The following is a 21,372-nucleotide window of genomic DNA, read 5'->3' on the forward strand; positions in this document are numbered from 1 at the left end:
TCCTTCAGTTTCTTTCTTTGGTTTTTGCTTTTTTTTTTTTTTTAAGATTTTATTTATTTGAGAGAGAGACAGAGATAGTGAGAGAGAGCACACAAGCAGGAGTGGCAGGCAGAGGGAGAAGCAGGCTCCTCACTGAGCCGGGAGCCCAATGCGGGGCTCGATCCCAGGACCCTGGACCCTGGGATTATGACCCTGGAATTACAACCAAGCCACCCAGGTATCCCTGATTTTTTTTTTTTTAAAGCAATCTCGAGGGGCGCCTTGGTGGCTCAGTCATTAAGCGTCTGCCTTTGGCTCAGGGCGCGATCCCGGCATTTGAGCCCCGCATCAGGCTCCTCCGCTGGGAGCCTGGTTCTTCCTCTCCCACTCCCCCTGCTTGTGTTACCTCTCTCACTGGCTGTCTCTCTCTGTCAAATAAATAAATAAAATCTAAAAAATAAAAATAAAAATAAAAAAGCAATCTCGATTCCCAACGTGGAGCTCGAACTCACAACCCCGAAATCAAGAGTCACATGTTCTACTGACCGGTGCCCCTGCTCTTTCTTTACTCAGGATGCAAATTCTTCAGTAATGGGAGCAGTGCTACACATGCTGCCTCTGATATTTTGTGCACAGAGAAGAAAAGCATTGGCTTAGCTTCCAAACGGTGCTCGGATCTTTTAAAAGCCTGATCTAAAGGAACTTCAGGATTCTCCCCCTATCAAGTCCCAGGCTCCCGGACCACACGGAACGGTCTCACCCCCAGCCTTTCGGACTTCATACAGACTTGTGTGCACTCTCTTAACACCCACCAGGCTGGTTAACCCTTGGAGTGCTTTCGCCCGGGTCACCCCCTCAGGACTCAGCTCTGGTATCACCTCCCTACCGGCCCCCTGCTGTCACTTCCACACCAGAGCTCAGCGTCTCTGCCCCATGAGCTGGCTCACCCCAAATACACCGTACTTGCACCCTTTCCAAAGGCAAGGGCTGTCCTGCCTTCCAGCACCTGGCAGCGTCTAGCCCCGGCTGGCAGGTGCCCCAGAAACACCGCCCTGAGAAACAAGACCACACTAATGACAGTGTATTTGGGGCCAGCGACTATTTACCTTGTGATTGGTTACTGTCCTTCCTCTCCGATCAGCAAAAACAGCTTTCCCCCCTCTGTGCACTGCTCTACCGAGCTCGACTGAAGCCCTGCAAGTAACACAAGGCGTTTTTACCCTGTCGTTTCGACTTCAGGACGCTAGTCAGGTTTGCGAACACGGACATTTTAGTGTCAACATTTTAATGGGAATATGCCAAGTCTGATAAGTTTAAGAGGAGGGGAGCTGGTGAAGTAGGAGCATGTTAATGTTGAGGCCAACCTGCAGACCACCTGCTCTCCCCGTCATCCCAGCAACGCACCCACACGAGTCTGCGGCACGAGCTAGAGGGCGGGCGGTCTTGCTTAGGAAATACATTTTACTCCCCGCACTGAAGCTGGCCGTCCTCGAGGAAGACCCGGTGCCCCTGATGAAGAAAAGACCAGACTCTGGAGGGGTGGCAACAGCAAGGAGGGGGCAGAGGCTTTAAGGAGCCGGGGGATATTCCTCAGAGCGTGGAGGAGGTACTCGGGCAAAGGACCCCACCAAGACGGGTGCTGACAATCTCGGTCGGAGGGGCACGAGCCCCACTGCAGGGGTGGGACGCTATCACCCCTACCCGTGAGCCCTGGCTCCTCCAGGTGCACGGGCAGCTCTCACACACCTGTGACCTACACCCTCCTTCGCTCCATGTTCCTACTGTGCACAGTACGCACGGCTTGCTTCCTGGGACGACCGTTGGCCGCCACCCAGGGCAACCACGGCCCACCCGCTCCATGCTTGTGATGGCCAAGAAAACCGTTCCCGGCCCTCCCAGTCCACTTTGCACATCCGTAATTGATTCCACACTCCCTTGAGATGTTGAGAGCAAAGTTGGACGGCGTGAGTACAAGATCTGAGCGCACACGGGGGCGTAAATATGGTGACACAACACTTCGAAGAAATGTTGGTATAGGATGGTAGCATGTGTCCGTGATTGTCAGCGAGGAGATGAGAAAAAAGTTTAATAAGGGAAAGAGATCAAGCCTCTATATGGTTGCAACCAGGACCCTGAGTGGTGTTAAGAGCACAATCGCTTGAATTTCGTGTAGGATTTGATTAATCTCAAGTCTTGCTAACCTCAGCGTTCCAGCACGCATCATGGTGGGACACATCGCACCTTTCTTGAAGCCAAGCTCATTCAGCTGATTTCTAGAATATTTTTAATCGGGCCTTAACGTACACGAATGTTAGTCCTAGGGCATACAGGTAATAATCTGGTATCAATTTTTCTTTTTAAGATTCAGGAAACTTTGGGCACGTGCTGAAGTTCAGGGAAGTGAGGAGGAGTAAGAGAACTTTGTTTCCTCTGGTGGCGGAAAAGGGCCAAGAGACACAGGCCACAACCACAGGCAAAAAGTTAGAGAAACTTGTTATTAAATTTAATTTTCTTTAAATACATACCTTTGTCCCACCCTCACCTACTCCAGGTGGGGGAGAGAAAACCCCACCCCCTCCATTCAGGGGTTCCACGTACAAAGCCTGAGATGGTGGGGATGAAGTATAAAAATACTGTTTACAAAGGGGAAGAGAGTATCTGCTGCTGCCTCCTTAATTAACCTTCAGACACCCCCATCCCCAGGCCCCTTTTGCTCCTTTAGAAAAAGCCCCTGGGAATTCGTCTGAGTGTAGAACAAGCCCTTCCTCTCGAGGGGCACTCAAACCCCAACACAGAATAGGAAGCTCTGAGATTAACCGAGGAAGAGAATGAACGGACAGCACCACAGATCCTAGCAGGGGGAAGGGATCTGCCCTCCGGTTACCCTGTGGTGGGCCGGCCCGCCTGCGGGCCAGCCTTTACTCCCACAGGCCCCATGTAAACATTGACTTTCCTTTTTCTACGTCCCTGCTCTTCCCGACTTCCTCCAGAGCCTCCCGCGCTGGAGGCACTTGGTTCCTTGATGGTTCCTTGGTCATCCCTTCCTCCCCTTCTCACCTTCCCAGGCAAGGAGTGAAGAGGGGAGGGAGGTTACAGGCGGGGCACAGCCCATCTTATCCCTTCTTCGAGGTCAGGGCAGCCTGTCCTCCTAAGGGGAACCCTCAGGGGGTGAACTCCAAGTGCTCAGCCAGATAAGGGTGGATGGCTTTCCCCAGCAGGGACAGGCAGGTAGACAGTCCAGTACCGAGATACAGTGTTCTTTATGGGGGAAGCCATTAGTTCTGAGTAGCAGGGAGGAAGGCTTCAGGAAGCAGAAAGGTGGGGCAACTCCGGTCTCACGCTGATGGTGGGAGACCAGCCCTGCATTACCACCCCTTCAGGTAAGCATGTCAATCACTGCCCAACAGTCCTGTTCACTGAAGCTGTGCAGAGGGACCGGGCACCCGGGAGGCAAGAGGTCTTCTCCAGGCCTTGGGGTAGAGACAGAACTCACACCAGCTCGTCCAATAGGATCCCGATGCTCTGAGTAGCCTCTGAGGGCCCGGCGATGGGCTTGTTACACATAGGGCAGACACAGCGTACTTCCAGCCACTTCACCAGGCACCTGTGGACAGAAGACGACACCCAGCCGGTGACATCTGTCTCCTCGAGCCCAGCTGCTTCTCAGACCAGAACATCTCTATCCTTGCCCCAGTCCAACCCTTCCGGCTTGCCTGGTGTCCAGACAGGATGTAGGGAGGTTATCACTGGCAAAGGGTAGACAGGAGGGGGCGGGATTACAGGTTCTAGAAGATGCTCCCTGCTTATTTTCTTTCAAAGGGCATCCCTGGTAACCCATTCCCCACAGTGGACACTTACTTCCGGTGAAAGGCATGTTGGCACGGGAGCACACCCAGCTCATCCTTCCCCTTGAAGTCTTCCAGACAGACGGCACAGGTCTGCTGTGGGAAGAAGGGGGCTATGTGAGAGAAGACGAGAAGAACGACACTCACGCATCAGCTCATCCCCTACCAACACAAAAACTTAGCCATGGCCCGGTTTCCTCATCAGCCACCGAAACTTCAGTCAGAGGGTAGCCATTCACCCACACATGATATTTCCATTGACCAAAAGAAGTTGAAATTAAAAGTTTAGTTCCTCAGTTGCACTAGCTACATTTCAAGGGCTCAGTAGCTGCAATGTGGCCGTAGCGGCTTCCATACTGGGCTGTGCAGATATCAGACATTTCTCTCATCACAGAAACTTCCATTGACCAGTATTGTTCTAGAAGAACATTTTTTAACCCTTTCTCACCCAGTACATTTGACAAGGGAGCATGCATCGATAACTAGAGGTAAGGAGGGGGATATGGTGTTCCGTTAATATTCTTTAAATCCAGCTTTTTGTCATTATGTATTAACCCCTCAGAGCTGAACTCTTCCTCTCAAGGAGGGCTCAGGGGACACCCGCATTTGCTGAAATGCAACAGCAGGAATCAAAAAGACGGACGAGGGGCGCCTGGGTGGCTCAGTCAGTTAAGCAGCTGCCTTCGACTCAGGTCATGATCTCAGGGTCCTGGGATCAAGCCCCATGTTGGGCTCCCTGCTTGGCGGGGAGTCTGCTTTTCCCTTTGCCCCTCCCCCTCCCCTCCTGCTCGCTCTCTTTCAAATGAATAAAATTTAAAAACAAAAACAAAAGAAGAGGGATGAAATGAGGCGTTGCTGGGCTGTTTCGTGTCTAGCAATACCTGTGGATCCTTCCGGCTCCCAGACAACCACAGACACCCCACGCACAAGTGTCTGTGGTTACAGATGGAAGCTTCGAGAAAGAAGTTAGATGATCTCATGAGTGCAAGCAGGCCAGAAGAGGAAACGGCCTCCTGAAGAGTCCGTGTGAGGAGACCCAGGACTTGCTATGCTGGTTGGGGGGAAACAGGGAAGAACGGTAGGGACAGATACACGGGTCAGCTCCACAGTCGGCTAGGACAGTGCGCATGTATGGGGGTCAAAGGAAGGGTGGCTGGACTCTGTCTGTGGCATGGAGTGGTGTGCCCACCCTCCCCTTCAACATTACACAGAGCAGCCTTCCATGGTGTCACGTGTCCCCGCTTATTCAAACCCTTCTGTGATCCATTTAGGTTCTCTGCCTGCGCTGGTTCCAGACATCACGAATTCCAGACCTACTGGGACGCGTCCCATTTATTTGGCCCCGGGAGGTAGGAAGACGGGGTCTGACGTTCCTGAAAGGCCCAGGCTGAGAGCTGGAGAAGCTGCCGTTTGCCTTGCCAGCTGGGGCCCTTCCTGCATGCTGTCCCAGTGTGCTTACCCCATATAATTGCAGCTTCTTGGCATCTCCTTTAAGTACCACCTGGGAAGAGAGAGGGGGCATGGTGTCAGAAGCAGCCAACCATGGGGGCAGGTGCTCAACCAAAGAAGGGAGTCGCCAGCCCTGTACAGAAAGCTCTTCCTCTCCCTCTGGTGGAGGGGGAAGGCTTCAGGCACTCCCTGGGACAAGCCAGACAGTGAGGACAGTAATTAAGTGTCAGCTACCAAGGGAGCCGGGGGGGAGGCCAAGGGGGTTCCAGGCCAGCCTGCCTGCACCCTGCCCTCTCCCTAGCAGGGCACGTGGGAGGACAGGAAGTCTCAGGGGAAGAGGCAGCACTTTACCTCCTTATAGCCATATCGTTCACTCTGTGCCTGGTTCCGGAGTTTGCTGGGGGAGAAAGAGAAAGCGGAGAGAAGAGGTTACTATGCTTTGGCACGAATAGAGCCATTCAGAGTAAGAGACGCAGGCGGGCTGCGCGGGCCATTCTTCTGGGGCTGGGGAGGCCGCTTGCCACAGGGCGAGCTCATCCCACAGATCCACGGAGTGTGGTTTGGACCTGTGCAGGTCACCCCAAGTGGATTAAGGCCTCGGGCTTTTTCGCAGGCCCAAAAGCCACTTATTGGCGGGTCCCACAGACTGGGGAATTCCGGCAGAGCACATTCTGGCAGAATGCTTCCCGCCTACTCCCTGCTGTTTCCCAGTACCGTTCTTCAGGTTCCCCAAGTCTAGAGATCAACGATCTGCTTCCTGAGTATACAGAAGGAGTCAGATCGTCTTAAAAGGGATATTGCCATGAAGTCAGGGTGGCAGGATACGTACGTCTCTGTTGACCCTGCAGAATTTTCCTCCTGGAGAACGTAAGCACTCTGGAACCAAAGCACACTCCCCCCTTCACAGCACCAGGCAAACACGGGTGATCCCTCCTGTTTTCTTTTTCTCCCCCCGTTTCAAGCTGCGGGCCTACATACGACCTAACTCTCAAGAGCCAAGAAACGCAGACATTGTTACTAGTGGCAAGAACACCGTAGTTGTGGAGGACTTGTTATGCGGCCATCCCGGTGGAAACATACGCCTGTACTTTGAGAAACTCCTTTTCACAGAGGAGGAAAACAGAAATCCAAAGAAGTAAAGTAACTTGCCCAAACTGGCAACATAGGCGGCTGTGAATCAGAGTCTACCAGATTAGACAGCCTGAGCTCTGTACCACATACTGGACCCGGTTTCCCCTATTAGGTGAGACACATCATTGTCCTGAGGAGGCCACCAGACCACCTGGGAAACACCCATTCATCAACAAGGCTACAACTCATGGCTGGGACTATGATTATGCATTATTATTTTTTTTTAATTGCTGTTTTATTTGCAGTGAAAGAAACCTTCCAAACGAAGCAGGTAGCTCTATGTGCTTCTATACTTAGGAGCCAGATGGGGCGTCCTGTCCACTGATCCCTTCTACCCCAGATCCGGATTATTGGAAACATCAGAAGCCCATCAAGTTATAATAGGTGTGGCAGACTATGGCCTAAGGGCCAAAGCCAGCTGACCACTTGTTTTATAGGGCCTGGGAGCTGAGACTGATTTTTTATTATTAAGTGGTAGAAAGTAGTAATCAAAAGAATGTTTCATGTCATATGAAAAATACATGAAACTCAAATTTCAGTACCCACAGATTTTATTAGAGCACAGCTATGCTCAAAATTTCCCTATTGTCGGGGCGCCTGGGCGGTGCAGTCGTGAAGCGTCTGCCTTCAGCTCAGGGCGTGATCCCGGCATTCTGGGATCAAGCCCCACATCAGGCTTCTCCGCTGGGAGCCTGCTTCTTCCTCTCACTCCCCCTGCTTGTGTTCCCTCTCTCACTGGATGTCTCTGTCAAATAAATAAATAAAATTAAAAAAAAAAAATTTCCCTATTGTCTACGGCTGCTTTTGCACAATAGAGTGGGGTTATTAAGATAGAGATTGGAGGACTTCCAAAGCCTGTGGTATTTGTCCTTTTGCAGAATTAACAGTGCTGATCTGAGTTAGAGGAAAAGAATCTCGAATCACAAGCCTCAACCAAAAGGATTGAGAGAAGGTGCTCACTCCATGGACCCTGGAGAAGGTAAATCGAGGCCAGAGCTGGGGAAGGTGCAGCAGAGCTGTGCCCAAAGCCCAGTGAGGGAGCAGATCCAGATCGGCCTGCCAGCTACTGCCACTGTTCCTAACAGAAGTCAGGGGCTCCGGCGAGGCTGTGTACCCAGAACCTCGTAAGATCTCCAGTCTAGGGGCGCCTGGGTGGCTCAGTCAGTTGAGCATCCGAATCTTGATTTCGGCTGAGGTCATGATCTCAGGGTGGTGGGATTAAACCCCGTGTCAGGCTCCCTGCTCAGCATGGAGGCTGCTTGGGATGCTTCCCCCCACTTTCTCCCCCTCTACCCCTCCCCCTGCACATCCTCTCTCTAAATAAATAAAATCTTAAAAACAAAAACAAAAAACTCCAGTCCAAGGGTGCCTGGCTGGCTCAGTTAGTGGAAAATGTGACTCTTGATCTCAGGGTTGTGAGTTTGAGCCAAGTCAGGTATAGATGTTACTTAAAAATAAAATCTTAAAGAACTCCAGTCCAGGTGGAGTCCCGTACCATGGGGCTAAGGCCCAGGGTAACACACCCACTGGAGAGTTTCTGGTCATTGGCGCGTTGGACCAAAGGCTTAACCGGGACCCCCACTGTCCCAACCTCAACCTTGCAGGGAATTCCTTAGTCCAGAAAAGCCTTTCACACGCAGGCCTCTCTGTCCCCACCTCCCAACAAGAGGGCAGGGTGGATGCATCCGAAGCCTAAAGGAACAACTGTTACCTGGCTGACAGGGAACCGACCTGCGGAAGGAAGAAAGTGTTCTCATTATCAAAGTGCTCACAGCGGCCTTCTGAGGGAGACGCTGCTGCTGTTACCTGCTTTGTAGGAGGGTAAATAAGGAAGTGGTGAGGGGCCTGCTTTTTAACTCCGAGAACGAGCCGGCTCGCATCTTTTGTGTCTCCACTGCCTCACCTGCCACGTGGCTCTGAGCAACAGTTTGGGCTGTGCCTTCCCGCTTGTTTCATAGGAGGTGGGGTCCCCCCCCCCCAATCCCTTCTATCTGCCTGGCTCCACTCAATGGTCACGGTCAAGGACCCGCCTGCAGCCGGGGCCCCAGAGCCCAGTACCACCAGAACTCTGAGAGCCTTCAACCCTGCGTGTAGATTTCTAGAACAGGAAGGTATACATTGTGAGGAGAGGGGGCCAAGAAAGGTTGCAAGGGAAACAAAAGCAAAAGGCAAACCCCCTGGGCCATCCCAGTGGAGGACGCAGTGCCAGCAACTTTGGACAGGTGGCCTGCTCAGCTGTCGGGTGAGCAAAGCTCCTAAAAATACTCGGATTTCAATGAGACCATTTCTAGCCACTGCCAGTGGGCTCTCCCTGGCTCCTTTTCCCTTTTGGAACAAACAATGCAACCAGGTCCTGAAAATAATTGCTCCTTTCCTGCCTATTTGGACTTCACTGGCCCCTCCATCCTGTGTAGGGCAGAGGTCAGCTCTTGGGGACCAGGGAAGAAGGAGTGAGGGGGAGCTGGAGAGGGGAGGCTGGTGTTGGCCAATGAGCTCGCCAGGTGGAGAGCAGGGGTCACGGGCCTATTTTGGCTGTGGAGGAAACTGAGAAGCAGGGAGAGGAAGTGGCTTCTGGGCTTGTGTGTCTTTCTATATATAGACAGCCACAGGCTGCCACACAGCAGCGAGCCTCTGGAACCATCAAACCCCGGGGTCAGCTGGCTCTGGGCAGGCTGTAGGACAGAAGGTGGGGTAACAGAAGGGACAGGTGGCGCCAAGCGGCCCGCAGTCAGGAAAGCTTTGGGTATCATGTGGTTACTGCTCTGTTCTTTTACTCCAGCCAGCCAAAAATAAGTCAGCCAGACCTAGCTCCGCAGCCTGTCCTTCTGCGGGACCTCGCTCTCTAGCGGAAAGGGGGTGCGGGGGGATGCCACGGCCGCTTCTCCACTTGCCACGTATGGAATCTGAAAGACTCTAGCTGCTGACCACCAGGCTAGCCCACGTCTGGATCTTCTTCGACACAGGACCTTGGGCAAACCCTTCACTGCCTCAGCATCAGTTTCCTCATTTACGAAGTGGGCTAATGCATACGCTGGGGAAGGGGGAGGTGTCAAAAAACACCAACCACGACGTGGCACACAGAAGGCACTTGGTAAACAGTAGCTAAAACCCAAAACACCTATTCTATTAGTGACAGAATTAGAAAATCAACACTAGTCACCCACTTCCTGGCCCAGGGTGATTTTCTAGATTTTTCTTCACTCGACCCCCTTTGCAGTGTGGGTGTGTGCCAGACGGAGCTGCCTTTGCAGACCCCTCCCCCAGCATCATACATAAACCTTTGGTATTTGGTATGTGTCCGTCTTCAGTCTCTGGGGAACTGCATGCATTGCTTGGTGTGGGGAGACGGGGGTGGCTGGTGGTCAGGAAGCCAGAAAGTTTGAGGAAGAAAATATAGGCTTGGGGAAAGCGAAATGGGGGATGGAGAGCTACTAGAAAAACTGCCCTCGTTCCGTTCCCACTTATGCAAATTTTAGACTCAACTGTACAAGAGGGAAAATAAACCCCTATCTTCTTTGCATAAACTTGTAAGTGGAAAACTCCAGTCCCAGGAACTTTTTTGAAGTTCTGAGAAAGAAGAGGCCTAAAGCGGCTGACTGGGGGCACTCAGGGCACTTCCCCTTTTGAGAGGAAGCTCTTCTAGCCTCAGGAATAGGGACGAGTTGTCTGCCTTCCCCCAAGACTGCCTCCAGGTGAAGCACTCAGACCCACCAAGACATCTCAATAGGAAGCCAGAACTCCTTCTTTCCTTCATCTTAACTTAAATGATCTGGGAAGACTCCAGCTCACAGCTACGCAGTCATTTGGTCAAGAGTGTGTCCCTGCGCATGTGCACACCTGTACCTGGTGGGGGAGGGGGAGGGAGGAGGGAGGGGGAGGGAGGAGGGAGTGGGTATCACAATGGCGCTGAGAACCACAAGGTGCTCAGGGAGGTTCCACACTCCCCAGTAGGCAAGGCAGTCCCATGCAATGAGGAACTGTTAATACCAAGAGCCATGCCCTCCTCAGAAACACTACTTTAATTTCCACTTTAAATACCAGTCATGCCCCAAATTTTTGGTAGAAAACCAGCCACCAGTTCCCATGTCTTTCAACAGGAGGTGAAGAAAGTGCCTGGAGCTTGGCTAGCCTCAGGAGCCCTGCCATGCTCAAGTCCTTCCCAGCATCTCTACGGAGTAAGAACAAGTAATGTTTTATAGGGTTTTGGGGGGTTCCCCCCCCCACTATCAAAAATGAGAGAGAATAAACAACCAGCTCTGCAGACATCAGCTTGCTAATATTAGCATCTGGAGGGCTGACAACAGGATCTTCCAGGAGGACAGAGGGACACGCCACGGGTGTCATCGATGCCCACCTACCCCTGGCACCCGAGAGCTGAGAGCAGGAAGTGGAGGCACAGTGAAGGGACAGACTCACGCTATTACTTGGTCAGACAGTAATCCTAGGCCACCGCGGGATAACCGGCCAAGAGGTGCGATACAGCCCAACCGATGGTGACCTTATATGCTCTGGGACAACTTGATAGGCTGATGAAAATAGAAACAGCAGCCCTCAGGGGCCCAGCGAAGGGCAGGCTAAGCCCTGACCTCAAAGCAGGGGCCCCAGTGGGAAGCCAGGGACTCTGCTGAGGGAGTCTTACTTGGCTCCCCCCACCCCTGGCCTCCTTCTCCCTGCCTGCCTGCCCCAGGTCCCCCACCCACCTGATGAAATAGCAGCAGAAGAGGAGGCTGAGCATGAAGACGAAGATCCCCGTGCCGAAGATGACCATGTAGATGTTGAGAGGAAGGTCCTGGAAACTGATGGGTGGCATGGAGCAGGACTTGTTGGTACTAACCAGCCCCAGGCCACAGAAACACCCTGCAAAGAAAGGGAGAGGAAAAATGTTACTGTTGGAAATTTACCACCGCGGCTGCTGGTACTCGGTCGGCCAGGATGGAGAGGGGACAGCAGGCTCTGGGTTCCTAAACCTCTTCCACACAGAGGCTTAACTCCGTATCCTAGCTCTAACGCTGAGCAGCCCTGTGATCTTGGGTCAAGTCAGCCTTCCACGAAATGGGATACCACCGCTAGTACTGAAAACCGCATCCCCACCTAGGGGATCAAGGATCGGCCAATAGAAGCCTTGATCCCATCAACTAGAAGCAGCAGCTAAACGAAGAGCCTTGGGTGACAAAATGGGTATTGGGGTTGCAACACTGCCTCTCCCTAGAGATAGGACCTTTAAGAACTTACCTATCTACGCTTCCCTTTGTCATTTAAAAACAAGCAAAAAACCGAGAGGTCTAGGAGAACTAAGCTTTGTAAACTGCAAGGTGCGGTTGCAAAGGTCATTCGTCCTTACGAAGCCACCTGCTCCAGGAGACAAGCTGCACCAGGACCAGAATAGAAACTGTTCACCGCAAGGCTGGGCCAGTGTTCCAGAAAGTTGTGGGGGGTGCAGCTTACTTTGGCCACTTTCCCCTTTTCTACTCAAAAGCCTGGATGTGTGTTTCCACAGTGGCATCGCCATCCAATGCAAAATTTTGTTTAAGGAAATGCAAAATCTCAGGCCCACCCTGAACAAAATGAATCAGAATCTGCATTTTTTAACAAGGTGCTTGGCAGAGTCCTTTGCATGCCATGTGGGAAGCACTGACCAGCCACTGGACGCTTCCCCTTCTCCCGTGGCTCGGATAAATCCGATTGGCCTACTAATCGCTGTAGTCACCTTCCCCTTGCCAGGGTTTGGTGTGGAGGTAGGTAGGTTGACAGGTTCTGGCCAGAAGCAGAACGAAGTTCTGCTGGACAAGGAAAGAGTCACATCTTCCCGAGACAACTGGAATGCTGACAGCCGAGTTACAGCTGGACAAGAAAGCTGTTCAATATAAAGCCAAGGGCAGAGGGTGGCAGAAGGGACAAGGAAACGGGAGACCAGATGATGGCAGTGATTGCTGGATGAACCAATCCTGGAGCCACTCTCTATTTGGGGAGTACTCGTTTTGAGAATTAGTAAATTTCCTGTAATGTTTAACAGTAAGAAAAAAATACATACAGGATATAAACAGTAAGCCGGGTGGAATGTTCTGTCCTACAATCGGGACAAAATATTAAGAGTGATCCAAAAGGCATGCCTAATGCAATTCTTGGATTTCAGCAAGTGTGGAGACAAGCAAACTACAATCTACCATAAACCTGCTACATCCCAAGCACATTCTCAGGCTACGGATTTAATCTCCGTAGTGCCTCTGTGAAACTTACTTTCCCCCCTTCGACAGGGGAAAAAGAATCATTAAATACCCCGTCTAACGATCGCCAAGCAGCTAAGAAGGCTTGTATCCAAAGACCTCTGCACTCAAGTCTTCAACACGGGCTTTGAGCACTGGCCTGACATCTTGGTTGGGAGCCAGAACCCATAAATATACTTCAGAATTCTAGATTATAATTTCCAGTGCTACCACAACTCAGAAGAAGACTGGTTTAGAAGGACTGGAAGTCAACTTTGATGTCCTACACCTCATGCCTTGTCATCCCCTAGATCAATCTGGTGACCGTATCACGAGCCTCCCTTCAACCCTCTTTCAGATGTTGGGCCTAATTCTATTCCGAGTCTCAGTCCCAGACACCTCACCGATGGCTGGTCCCTCCTCTAATTTAGCCCATCATGTATTTCCCAAGCTCATGACTGGCTTCGAGTCCTCCTAAACACACACGCCCTGGGTCTCTTCAACCTCCCCCGCTCAGTCTTAGAAATCACCCAACATGGACCCATCTCATTATTTCTTGTCCAATCCGTCCTTAACCTGCCTCCATGCCTTTGTTCACGCAACTTTTCCCTGCCCGAAACGCCCTCTCCCTTCTGGAAGTCCACCAAGCCTGCCTCATGATATCCCAGGGTGCCCTCTCTTCCTCTGAATTCTACAGGCCTCATGGCCTGTACCACACATTCCGGCTCTTGCCATCTCACATGCTGTTCCAAGCATCAACTTAACTGAACTCAAATATTGACTGCAGGACAAGTCCCATGACAGACACTGCATATAAAAAAGCAAAGAATGACTGGATGATTTTACTGTGTAGGGACGAAGACAACACTAAGGCTTTCACTGTCCTGAGGGAGGCACAGCAGTAGAGGTGGGGCTAGAATCCTGAAATCGGAAAGGAAAAGAGTCCTAACCAGCTCGAACGCTCCCAAGCCAGAGTGAAGCCTGAAGACAGCGGACTTGGTTGGCCGTGTGTATATTCTCCAGCGCCTCGCCTAGCATTTGGCTTGCTTTCAATTAACTAGATGACAGATAAATAACTCCTGATTTTCAAGACAACCTGCTACCCTTGGCACAGGCTCCCACTCAAAGTAAGGAGAGTGATATTTGGGAAAACTGCCCAGAAACTGCCCTCGGCTAATGAATGACCGGTCAACCAACAAGTATTATTGAGGGGCTGATTTCTGCACGGACCTAGACATTGTGGGAAAACAAAAAATAGAAGTAGCAGTTCTTGTTCTGAAAGACTTTGAAAAGATTATGAACAATTAGCTCGTAACCTTGTTACGTTCAGCAGGAAGCCCTTGCTTCTAGGCTCCTTACCTCAGCAACGTCTGATGACATAAGAGGGTCTAACCGCATATTCTGGCTCTCCATGCAGGTTTTCTGAGCTAGATCCTGGTTGTCTGTAGGGTCCCAGAGAACCTCATTGGTTTCCTGTCCTGGGAAACTGTAGAGCGGGGGCTACTGGAGAGGATATACATGTATATGCACTCTGCAGGCACTCTGGCCTCAGTGGGCCTCTGATCAGTTTACCTTGACCATCTTAGCTCTTCTGACAGAGCCTTTCCCTGGCGTTCCAGGACTGAGTCAGTGAGCTTGGGACTTTATGATAAAAGGATGAAGGTGAGAAGAGCTTCATAGCCAAGGAGATGGTACATTTACTTATACTTAAAAATAAATGGTAAAGATACATATTGGCCAAAAGGTACAGCAGGAGGCCTTTTTCCTCCAAAACTTGTAGGGGCAGAATACCAACCCCAGGAAAGAGAGACTCCAGATATTTCTCCCCCCAACAAAGGGATGGGGGAAGGGACTACTTCCTCCTCGGAGTCAAAGAACAGGATCTATCAGTCACTTTAAGTGACACAAAAAAGCAGCAAGCTCTCTGCTGGTCTAAAAACCTCATGTGAAACAGGAGGGCCAGAATCAAGTGCCAGCCAGCTTAGTTCTCCTGAAGTCTCTGTTCCATTGTCTCAGCTGACCTACGAAAGCCTTGACATCAGAATGTCTCATCTCGGTGGTGAGCAGGCTGGGAGCTGGAATGACGTCAAGAGAAGGGCTGGCCAAGAAAGACCAGTGGGTCTGGGAAATGCTTCCCCTTCCCAGCCAACGGGAATCTTTCCCAGATGCTGGGATGCACCGTCCTTCCTCAGCCCCATCCTCCGCCCCCTGTCCCTCATTGCCCGCCTATCACACACAGCTTGGTTCATTTTCAGGAAATTAGATCCTACCAGCAAGAGGAAGAGGGGGATGGGGGGCCGCTCATACACACGCTGTCCAAACCCTGCCTTAAAACAAAAGCTGCTTGGAAGAATTCATCCAAGATCTGGCAGGGGTCTGCTCTCAAGAAGGGTGGTTTTTTTTTTTTTTCCTTCTTCTTTCTTTTCTAACTAGCTAGCAGACCATACTGAGATAAGGCCAGCTGTATGCCCCCCGCCCCACTTCTCCAGAAACTCCAAGCCTTGGAACATGGTCAAAACACCAAAGCCATTGGGAGCTATTAGTATCCAATACCATTCAATACCTTTTAATTGACCCGCTCAGAAAGGCCCTCCTTTAACGTAGCTTGGGTGGAGTCAGCCCCAAGCCCAACCTGTATCACCTGAAACGCCAAAAAGCCTCAGGTGAGATGGATTTAGCATCACTCCAGGCCAGGGAGGGTGGGTAGGGAGTGGGGTGGAGGAGTGATTGGGTAAAATAAGTGCGGTCACCACTGAGGCTCGGGAGCGGGTACCGTAGTCTGGCCTTGGGGCCAGAGAGCACGGCTCCCGCCGGCCTAGTCCTGCACCCAAAGGTACCCGGGCGCCGAGAAATCTGCAAGGCTTTATCAACCCAATAAAGACACGCTCTTTAATCCGGCGTCTTCCCCAAGCACAAAGCCCTCTAGCAGCCAGTGAGAAGCCAACAAAGACACAGAGGAAGCCGCCCCCGCGCCCCGTCCCGCACGCCGCAATGTATACATATTTAAAATAGCCTGCAAAGTTCCAGGCCGGGAACTTGAGCTCCCTCTAGGAGATCCCAACCCGAGCGCGGATTTAATTCTCCTCCGACAACCACAACAAAGACCAGAGTTTGAGCGCACAAAGGCAAGGGAAGGGGGTAGAAGAGCGAAGCCGCCACACAAAGGCCGCGAACCCCTCGGCTCCCACGCCCCCCGCACGTTCAGAAACGGTCCCGGGCTTTGAGTTAAACCTGATTTTTTTTTTTTTTTTTTTCAAATTCCGCGCTGTGCAGAGCCGAGTTGGGCGCCAGGACGCTTTCTCACCCGTCCCATTTCATGAGAAACTTAGCTCAAGAGGAAGAGCGCGAGCCCTCTGATCTCAAGCCTTGCGCCCCACCTCGTCTGCGGCCAGCCCAGCGTCCGCTCGCCCTCCCGGCCCGGGGACTCACCGTTACACCACTGGAATGGGTGCATCAATGAAGTCTCGGCTGGCTTCCTCCGGCGAACGAAGGCAGGAGGCGGGTAGGGCAGGCGGGGTGGGCGCACCGGCTTTCGGGTCCGCAGGAGGGGCCGGTGTAGTCCGTGGCAGCCGCCTTTCTGGAGAAGTCGAACTCCCTCCGGAGGGGGGGTTTGGGCTTGAATGGTTTTAGAGCAACAAAGAGGGAAAAGGAGAAAACAGACAGAAAGTCCCCTGGATCAGTACACCACAGAGGAAATGTAGGAAGGGGCCCCGGGCTGGGGGAGATGCAGAACGCTGCAGAACAGAGTGGGGGCGCCCAGTTCGCAGAGGCTGTCGGCCTGCCGAGGAGGGAAAAGATTCAGCGGGAAGCTGGGCTCGCGATTCTCTGTGCTAAGGTGAGCGGCCAGGACTCCGAAACTGACACGGGCTGCGCACACCCCTCCCTCTTTTACTCCCCCGGAGAAACTCCGCCCCCCTCCCGTCACCCGCCCTCCGGCCAATGAGAGCCGTCCTGCTGGCCCCGGGTATTCTTTGCAGGCCCGCCCCACTCCAAGGGGAGAGCATCTCTGCACGGTGGGCGCCTCCCGCTTCGCCTTCTCCAGTCCTCGGGAAACTTCGCTCTAAAGAGAAGCAGGCTGTGCCGTGCGATGCTCGGAGCAGGCGGGGAGCCGGCCTCCTCCGCCAGGGACGTGGAGGAAACGGAACAATTAGTGCCACATTGTTTTCCGCCTCCAGAGCTGTTACTGTTTAGCATTTCCATAGCTCTCCGAGAAGCCAGTTCTAGGGAGGGGTTACATTTCTGCTCGCTGGGCAAGGACTTGGTCCTGGGTGGCGGCTAGCACGTTCCTTTGCTCGCTGCAAAAGGGGGAACTGGAGCAAGAGGTCGAAGTAGATGAATTACAAAAGTGAGACCTGCAGAGTCGAGTTGGCCTCTCTTTTTTGGTCAGCTCCTCGTTTCACAAACAAGGAACTAAGTCCCGAAGATGAAGTTTAAGGGAGATTTATCAGGGCTCCACGCTCCTGGGAAGCATAATCAAACACAGAAATCGACATTGGCAATATCTTGAGGGCAGCGTCTTCAGCATCCGGCACCACGTAGGTGTTGAAATAAATACAGTTGGAGGAAAGACTGAATCTCTTACCCCCCCTTCCAAAATGCTCTCTTTTTATCTGATGTTGCATCGCTTGTTTATCTCTGTCTTGTCTGTCTTTCGGTCTTCCCTTTATTCAGAATATATTCACCGTGAACCTACTTTGTGCCAAGCACTGTGGCTCCGGGGACCCATCAAGGTCATCGGAGTCAGCCGGGTTCTACTCTCCAGCGATGTTTAGTGCCTGAGGAGACAGACAGTAAACAAGCAAGCAAACAAATAAGAATGACTCAATCTCATCTCCCAATTAAGCTTAATCTGTTAATTGAAGGTGATAAACACTTTCCCTAACTCGGAGGCATCTGTGACACTCAAACAAGATTATGCATAGGAGTGCTTTGTCATTGAGAAGCATGGGGGTTAAGGTACTAAATAACCTGGCTAAAATCACCTAGCAGTACGCACAACTAGGTTAGCACCTAATTACGTAATTGTCTTAAAACAATAGTTTTTCTTTATAAGCTGGTCTTGAGGATCGGAATCACGTACAGATCCAGCTCATTTCATCTCTTAATTGGGCAATTGCAAAAACTTCCTAACTTGCCTGACTCTCGTCTATGCCTCAGACTTTAAAGCCCATGTGAATCACTTCTGTTAGAGATGTTACATATCCAGACTCCCAGGCCTTGAGCTCAGGGATTCTGATTCAGTAGTGAAAGGGTGGGCCCCAGAATGCCTTGTCTCTACCCTCCCCCCACCCCTTCCCTGCCAAATTCTCTTGCAATTATGCAGAGAGAAATAATGCTCTGATCTTACTCTCAAATCCGGCCTCTCTGTTGGGCCAGCGTTATCTTACTGAAACATGAATCTGATCATTTACTTCTCTTGCTTGGTAACATTTATTGGTCCCTGTTATTTACTGAATGAAGTCAAATTGTAGAGTGTCCCGTTCAAATGGTTTCAATCTGGCCTTTGCCTGTCTTCCTAATGCCAAATACACTCTCCTTCCTCACGTACTATTGGTCACCCACAAAGCTTTTGTTGTTGGCCCTTGAATAGGATATTCTTTCTTGACCATGATTTTGTACATGGTATCACTTATGTTTGAATGCCCCTTTTCTTTCTGCGCCTGACATTTTGCAGGATTCAGCTAAAAATACACCTCTTCGGGCGCCTGGGTGGTTCAGGCGGTTAAGTGTCTGCCTCCGGCCCACGGGGTGATCCCAGGATTCTGGGATCGAGTCCCGCATCAGGCTCCCTACAGAGCAGGGAGCCTACTTCTCCCTCTGGCGCTCTCTCTCTCTCTCACGAATAAATAAATAAAATATTTGAAAGTAAATCAATAAATACAAATACACCTCTTCTGTGCTCACCATTGTCATCACCCCGTCTCTGCGTCTCTCTCAACACTTCCCGTACAATGTAGTATGTTATGGGATTATTAGGATAATTTGGTGATTTCCTAAATTTGAACCCTTCATGAGCCCTCCCTGTAAGAGATTTTTCAAGGGCATGAACCGCTTTTGTGGTTGCAAGTGTCTGGTTCGACAAGTATTTTTGGAATAGATGTATGTACGTGCATGTGTATAAGTTGCCATAAGGTTTAAGCCATGTTCTAGGAACAATGCTGAGGATTTAAATTGTATAATTGTTATGCAATAACTCTTTCTATACATTGGCTCAGGCGAAAGGTGTTGATCAGTGAGCCTGATTGCAGTAAGTTCCTGCCAGGAGCCTCTAGGGCACAAATTTTCCAATTTTGAAGGAAAAATTTATAAGAAGTGGGAGATGCTGCTTCTTCCCGCCCTCCTCAGACTAAAGAGAACCCCAAGGAGGGAAGACGGCTTGAAGGTAGGAACAGCAGGAGTTCTCATGGGGATAGAGCTCGTCAGTCAGGACGGTGAACATCTTGGGTCATACTGACAAGGACCATGAATTCAGCCATTAGACTGAATGTTCTATAACGATTTCTGTTCTAAGTCTGATATTTTAAATATTCAGTAAGGTCTCCTGAGGCACTAAAGGACTCTCACTTGGCAAGCCCAATGCACCCCTTCCCAGTCCCTCAGCCTCATCCCTCCTGGCTATTGTGGCCACAGGGCTGTGCCTCAGATGATGGCTTGGATTGGGGGAGATACAGGTTGAAGGGCTTTGGTCTCGCGCATCCTCGAAAAGACTGGTTTAGTCTCCCAGCATTTCCTAGACCGAAGGTCTTATCAAAGACAAGTTGATTTCCCACTTTGTATCAATACTATTTAGGTAACGTAGCCCTGCTCCCCTATCCAGATGATGGTTCAGGCCCCCAGGTTCTTGTGAGTCAGGAAGACACGTCTGGTTATTTTACTGAGGAAGACGTTGAAACAGTAAGGAGGCTGAAAGATTATATATTCGAAGTTACTTGAGGAATCTGAAGTAGAATTGTGTTTCTAAATCTTCCACAGAAAGAGGGAAAGGTAATACTAAGCCTCTAGGAAACCTTCTCAGGAGTCAGGGATTCTCTTCATCCCTACTGCCCTACCCTAACATCCTCTTAGACACCCCGTGAGCCCCTTCATTTTTAGGCCTTGCGAGCACTAGAGAACCACTTCAGGGAGAGACAGCTAATTCTGTGGAGGAACACGGGGCCAGAAGACTCGGTCACCCCATTTCACCTTCAGTAAGACTCTCTCTTCTATGGTCTTCCAAATCCAGCCCTACAATATGGAAGGGAATGCTAACCATGGTGATAACCAAGGGATGCCTGGTGGCTCAGTCAGTTGGGCATCTGACTTGTGATTTCAGCTCAGGTCATGTGTTGTGGGTGGTAAGATCAAGCCCCATGTTGGGCTCCAAGCTCAGCACAGAGTCTGCTTGGGATTCTCTGCCTCTCCCTCTGCCCCTCCCCCCCCAAACAAACAAACAAATAAATAAATAAAAATAAAATCTTAAGAAAAGCTGATAATTAAATCCAACTAACTGTTTTCTTTCTTAAGAGAAGTTTGCATGAAAGGATCATGTGGTTCTTTGAAGGCTTTGAGAGTTGTTCATTGTATGTTTGGGCAAATCAGATCCTTCACTCACTTTATTCTTGAAAGATCTGGTCTTCCACTGTCCAGATACCCTAGAGGTCTCAGTACCAGGATGCTTTCCAGGGATTGATACAAGTCTTGAAGAAATGTGTTCATAATTTCCTTGTTTCCCCAGGAAAGTGAAGCAGCAATTTTCTTACCCTGTCCCTCAGCTCTTGACCCATATGGGAAATCCACGGAGGGGTCAGAAAGAGAGGGAGAGAATCTTAAGAAGAGTCCACTGACTCAGGGCTCGATCTCATGACCCTGAAGTTATGAGCTGAGCCAAAATCAAGAGTCAGACGCTTAACCGACTGAGCCACCCGGTGCCCCTGTGATGCTCTTCATAAGCGTGAAAGGACACGGGAAGGAAACAGAAGCTAGGAGTTTAGGGTCCTGTGTTTCCTAGGAAGGATACATAGTCCTGCTGTGTCTCTGGATTTCTGGAATGAAGCCGATGTTTTAGGCCACAGCCGAACCATCTCATTTGTGCAAGTGGAAACAGGATAATAAAGTAGACGGGAGGAGTGTCATACCTCTGATTGACGACCCACCGCATGCCAAGCCGTGTGCCCAGTGCTTCGTGTATTTTCCTTTATTCCTCACCACAACCCTCCACGTACTATTGTTCGCTCTTTGCCTGTAGGATAAAATGGAAGGCCAAGAAGGTTAGGTCTTAGTAAAAATCACAGATCTCTTAAGTGTTGGTGACAGATTTCCAACCAAACTCACATCTCTCTTCTCCAAACATGCCCTTTCCTCAACGCTGGTACAGTGCTTACGAGTGAAGGCTCTGGAATCTGGCCTGGTGTGAACTCTGCTAAACCTGTTTCCTTACCTGGAAAATCAGGGCTCGCAGTAGAATCCACCGTACAGGAGCACGTGAGGAACAATGTGTGATAAATGCTTGGCAGATGACCTGAACAAAAATGCCCCCAGTAAATGCTCATTATTGCTATCATCAAACTACATCCTGAAGTCTCATGGCTCAGAAGCGCCACTGCACCAAAGCCAGTACGTCTAGTGTATTAATTCGGATGCAGGCTGGGTCACTGGGGTGGTTTTGAAAACATGTCCACACATTCTTTCATATTCCTCCCCTGAAAAGGAGGAGCCGAGTTCCCATTCCCTGGAGAGTGCGCTGGGCTTGTGGACCTTCTAACAAGTAGAATGAAGCAGAGGTGACA

At 50.8% G+C, this 21,372-nt stretch overlaps 1 protein-coding gene across 3 annotated transcripts; it reads right to left on the reverse strand.

Moving 5' to 3' along the window:
- Window positions 1-75: 75 nt before the first annotated feature.
- Window positions 76-20,825, reverse strand: RNF122 (ring finger protein 122). 3 transcript variants are annotated; one of them, XM_057303440.1, is made up of 7 exons: window positions 11,637-14,296; window positions 11,105-11,261; window positions 5,625-5,670; window positions 5,284-5,325; window positions 3,838-3,920; window positions 3,473-3,583; window positions 76-1,173 (listed from the first exon to the last, which is right to left on the reverse strand). In XM_057303440.1, the coding sequence occupies exons 2-7, from the start codon at window positions 11,212-11,214 to the stop codon at window positions 1,050-1,052; spliced, it is 516 nt and encodes a 171-aa protein (XP_057159423.1). In that variant the 5' UTR covers window positions 11,215-11,261; window positions 11,637-14,296; the 3' UTR covers window positions 76-1,049. The 3 variants fall into 3 exon arrangements, with proteins under 3 accessions (XP_057159423.1, XP_057159424.1, XP_026364190.1); XM_057303441.1 differs by lacking the exons at window positions 76-1,173; window positions 11,637-14,296 and adding exons at window positions 16,037-17,382; window positions 20,722-20,825 and having other exon boundaries at window positions 2,461-3,583; XM_026508405.4 differs by lacking the exons at window positions 76-1,173; window positions 11,637-14,296 and adding an exon at window positions 16,037-20,825 and having other exon boundaries at window positions 2,461-3,583.
- Between the last annotated feature and the right edge of the window lie 547 nt (window positions 20,826-21,372).

Source organism: Ursus arctos, unplaced genomic scaffold (assembly GCF_023065955.2).
Source record: "Ursus arctos isolate Adak ecotype North America unplaced genomic scaffold, UrsArc2.0 scaffold_27, whole genome shotgun sequence".
NCBI lineage: Eukaryota > Metazoa > Chordata > Mammalia > Carnivora > Ursidae > Ursus > Ursus arctos.

Excerpts from the sequence above, each read along its gene's own strand:
- RNF122 (XM_057303440.1), bottom strand. The coding sequence starts at position 11,214 with ATGCCACCCATCAGTTTCCAGGACCTTCCTCTCAACATCTACATGGTC. Across the intron at positions 3,921-5,283 it reads AGAAGCTGCAATTATATGGG|CAGACCTGTGCCGTCTGTCT; the intron begins GTAAGCACACTG and ends TTCTTCCCACAG. Across the intron at positions 1,174-3,472 it reads ATCCTATTGGACGAGCTGGT|GGCTTCAGTCGAGCTCGGTA; the intron begins GTGAGTTCTGTC and ends TGTTACTTGCAG.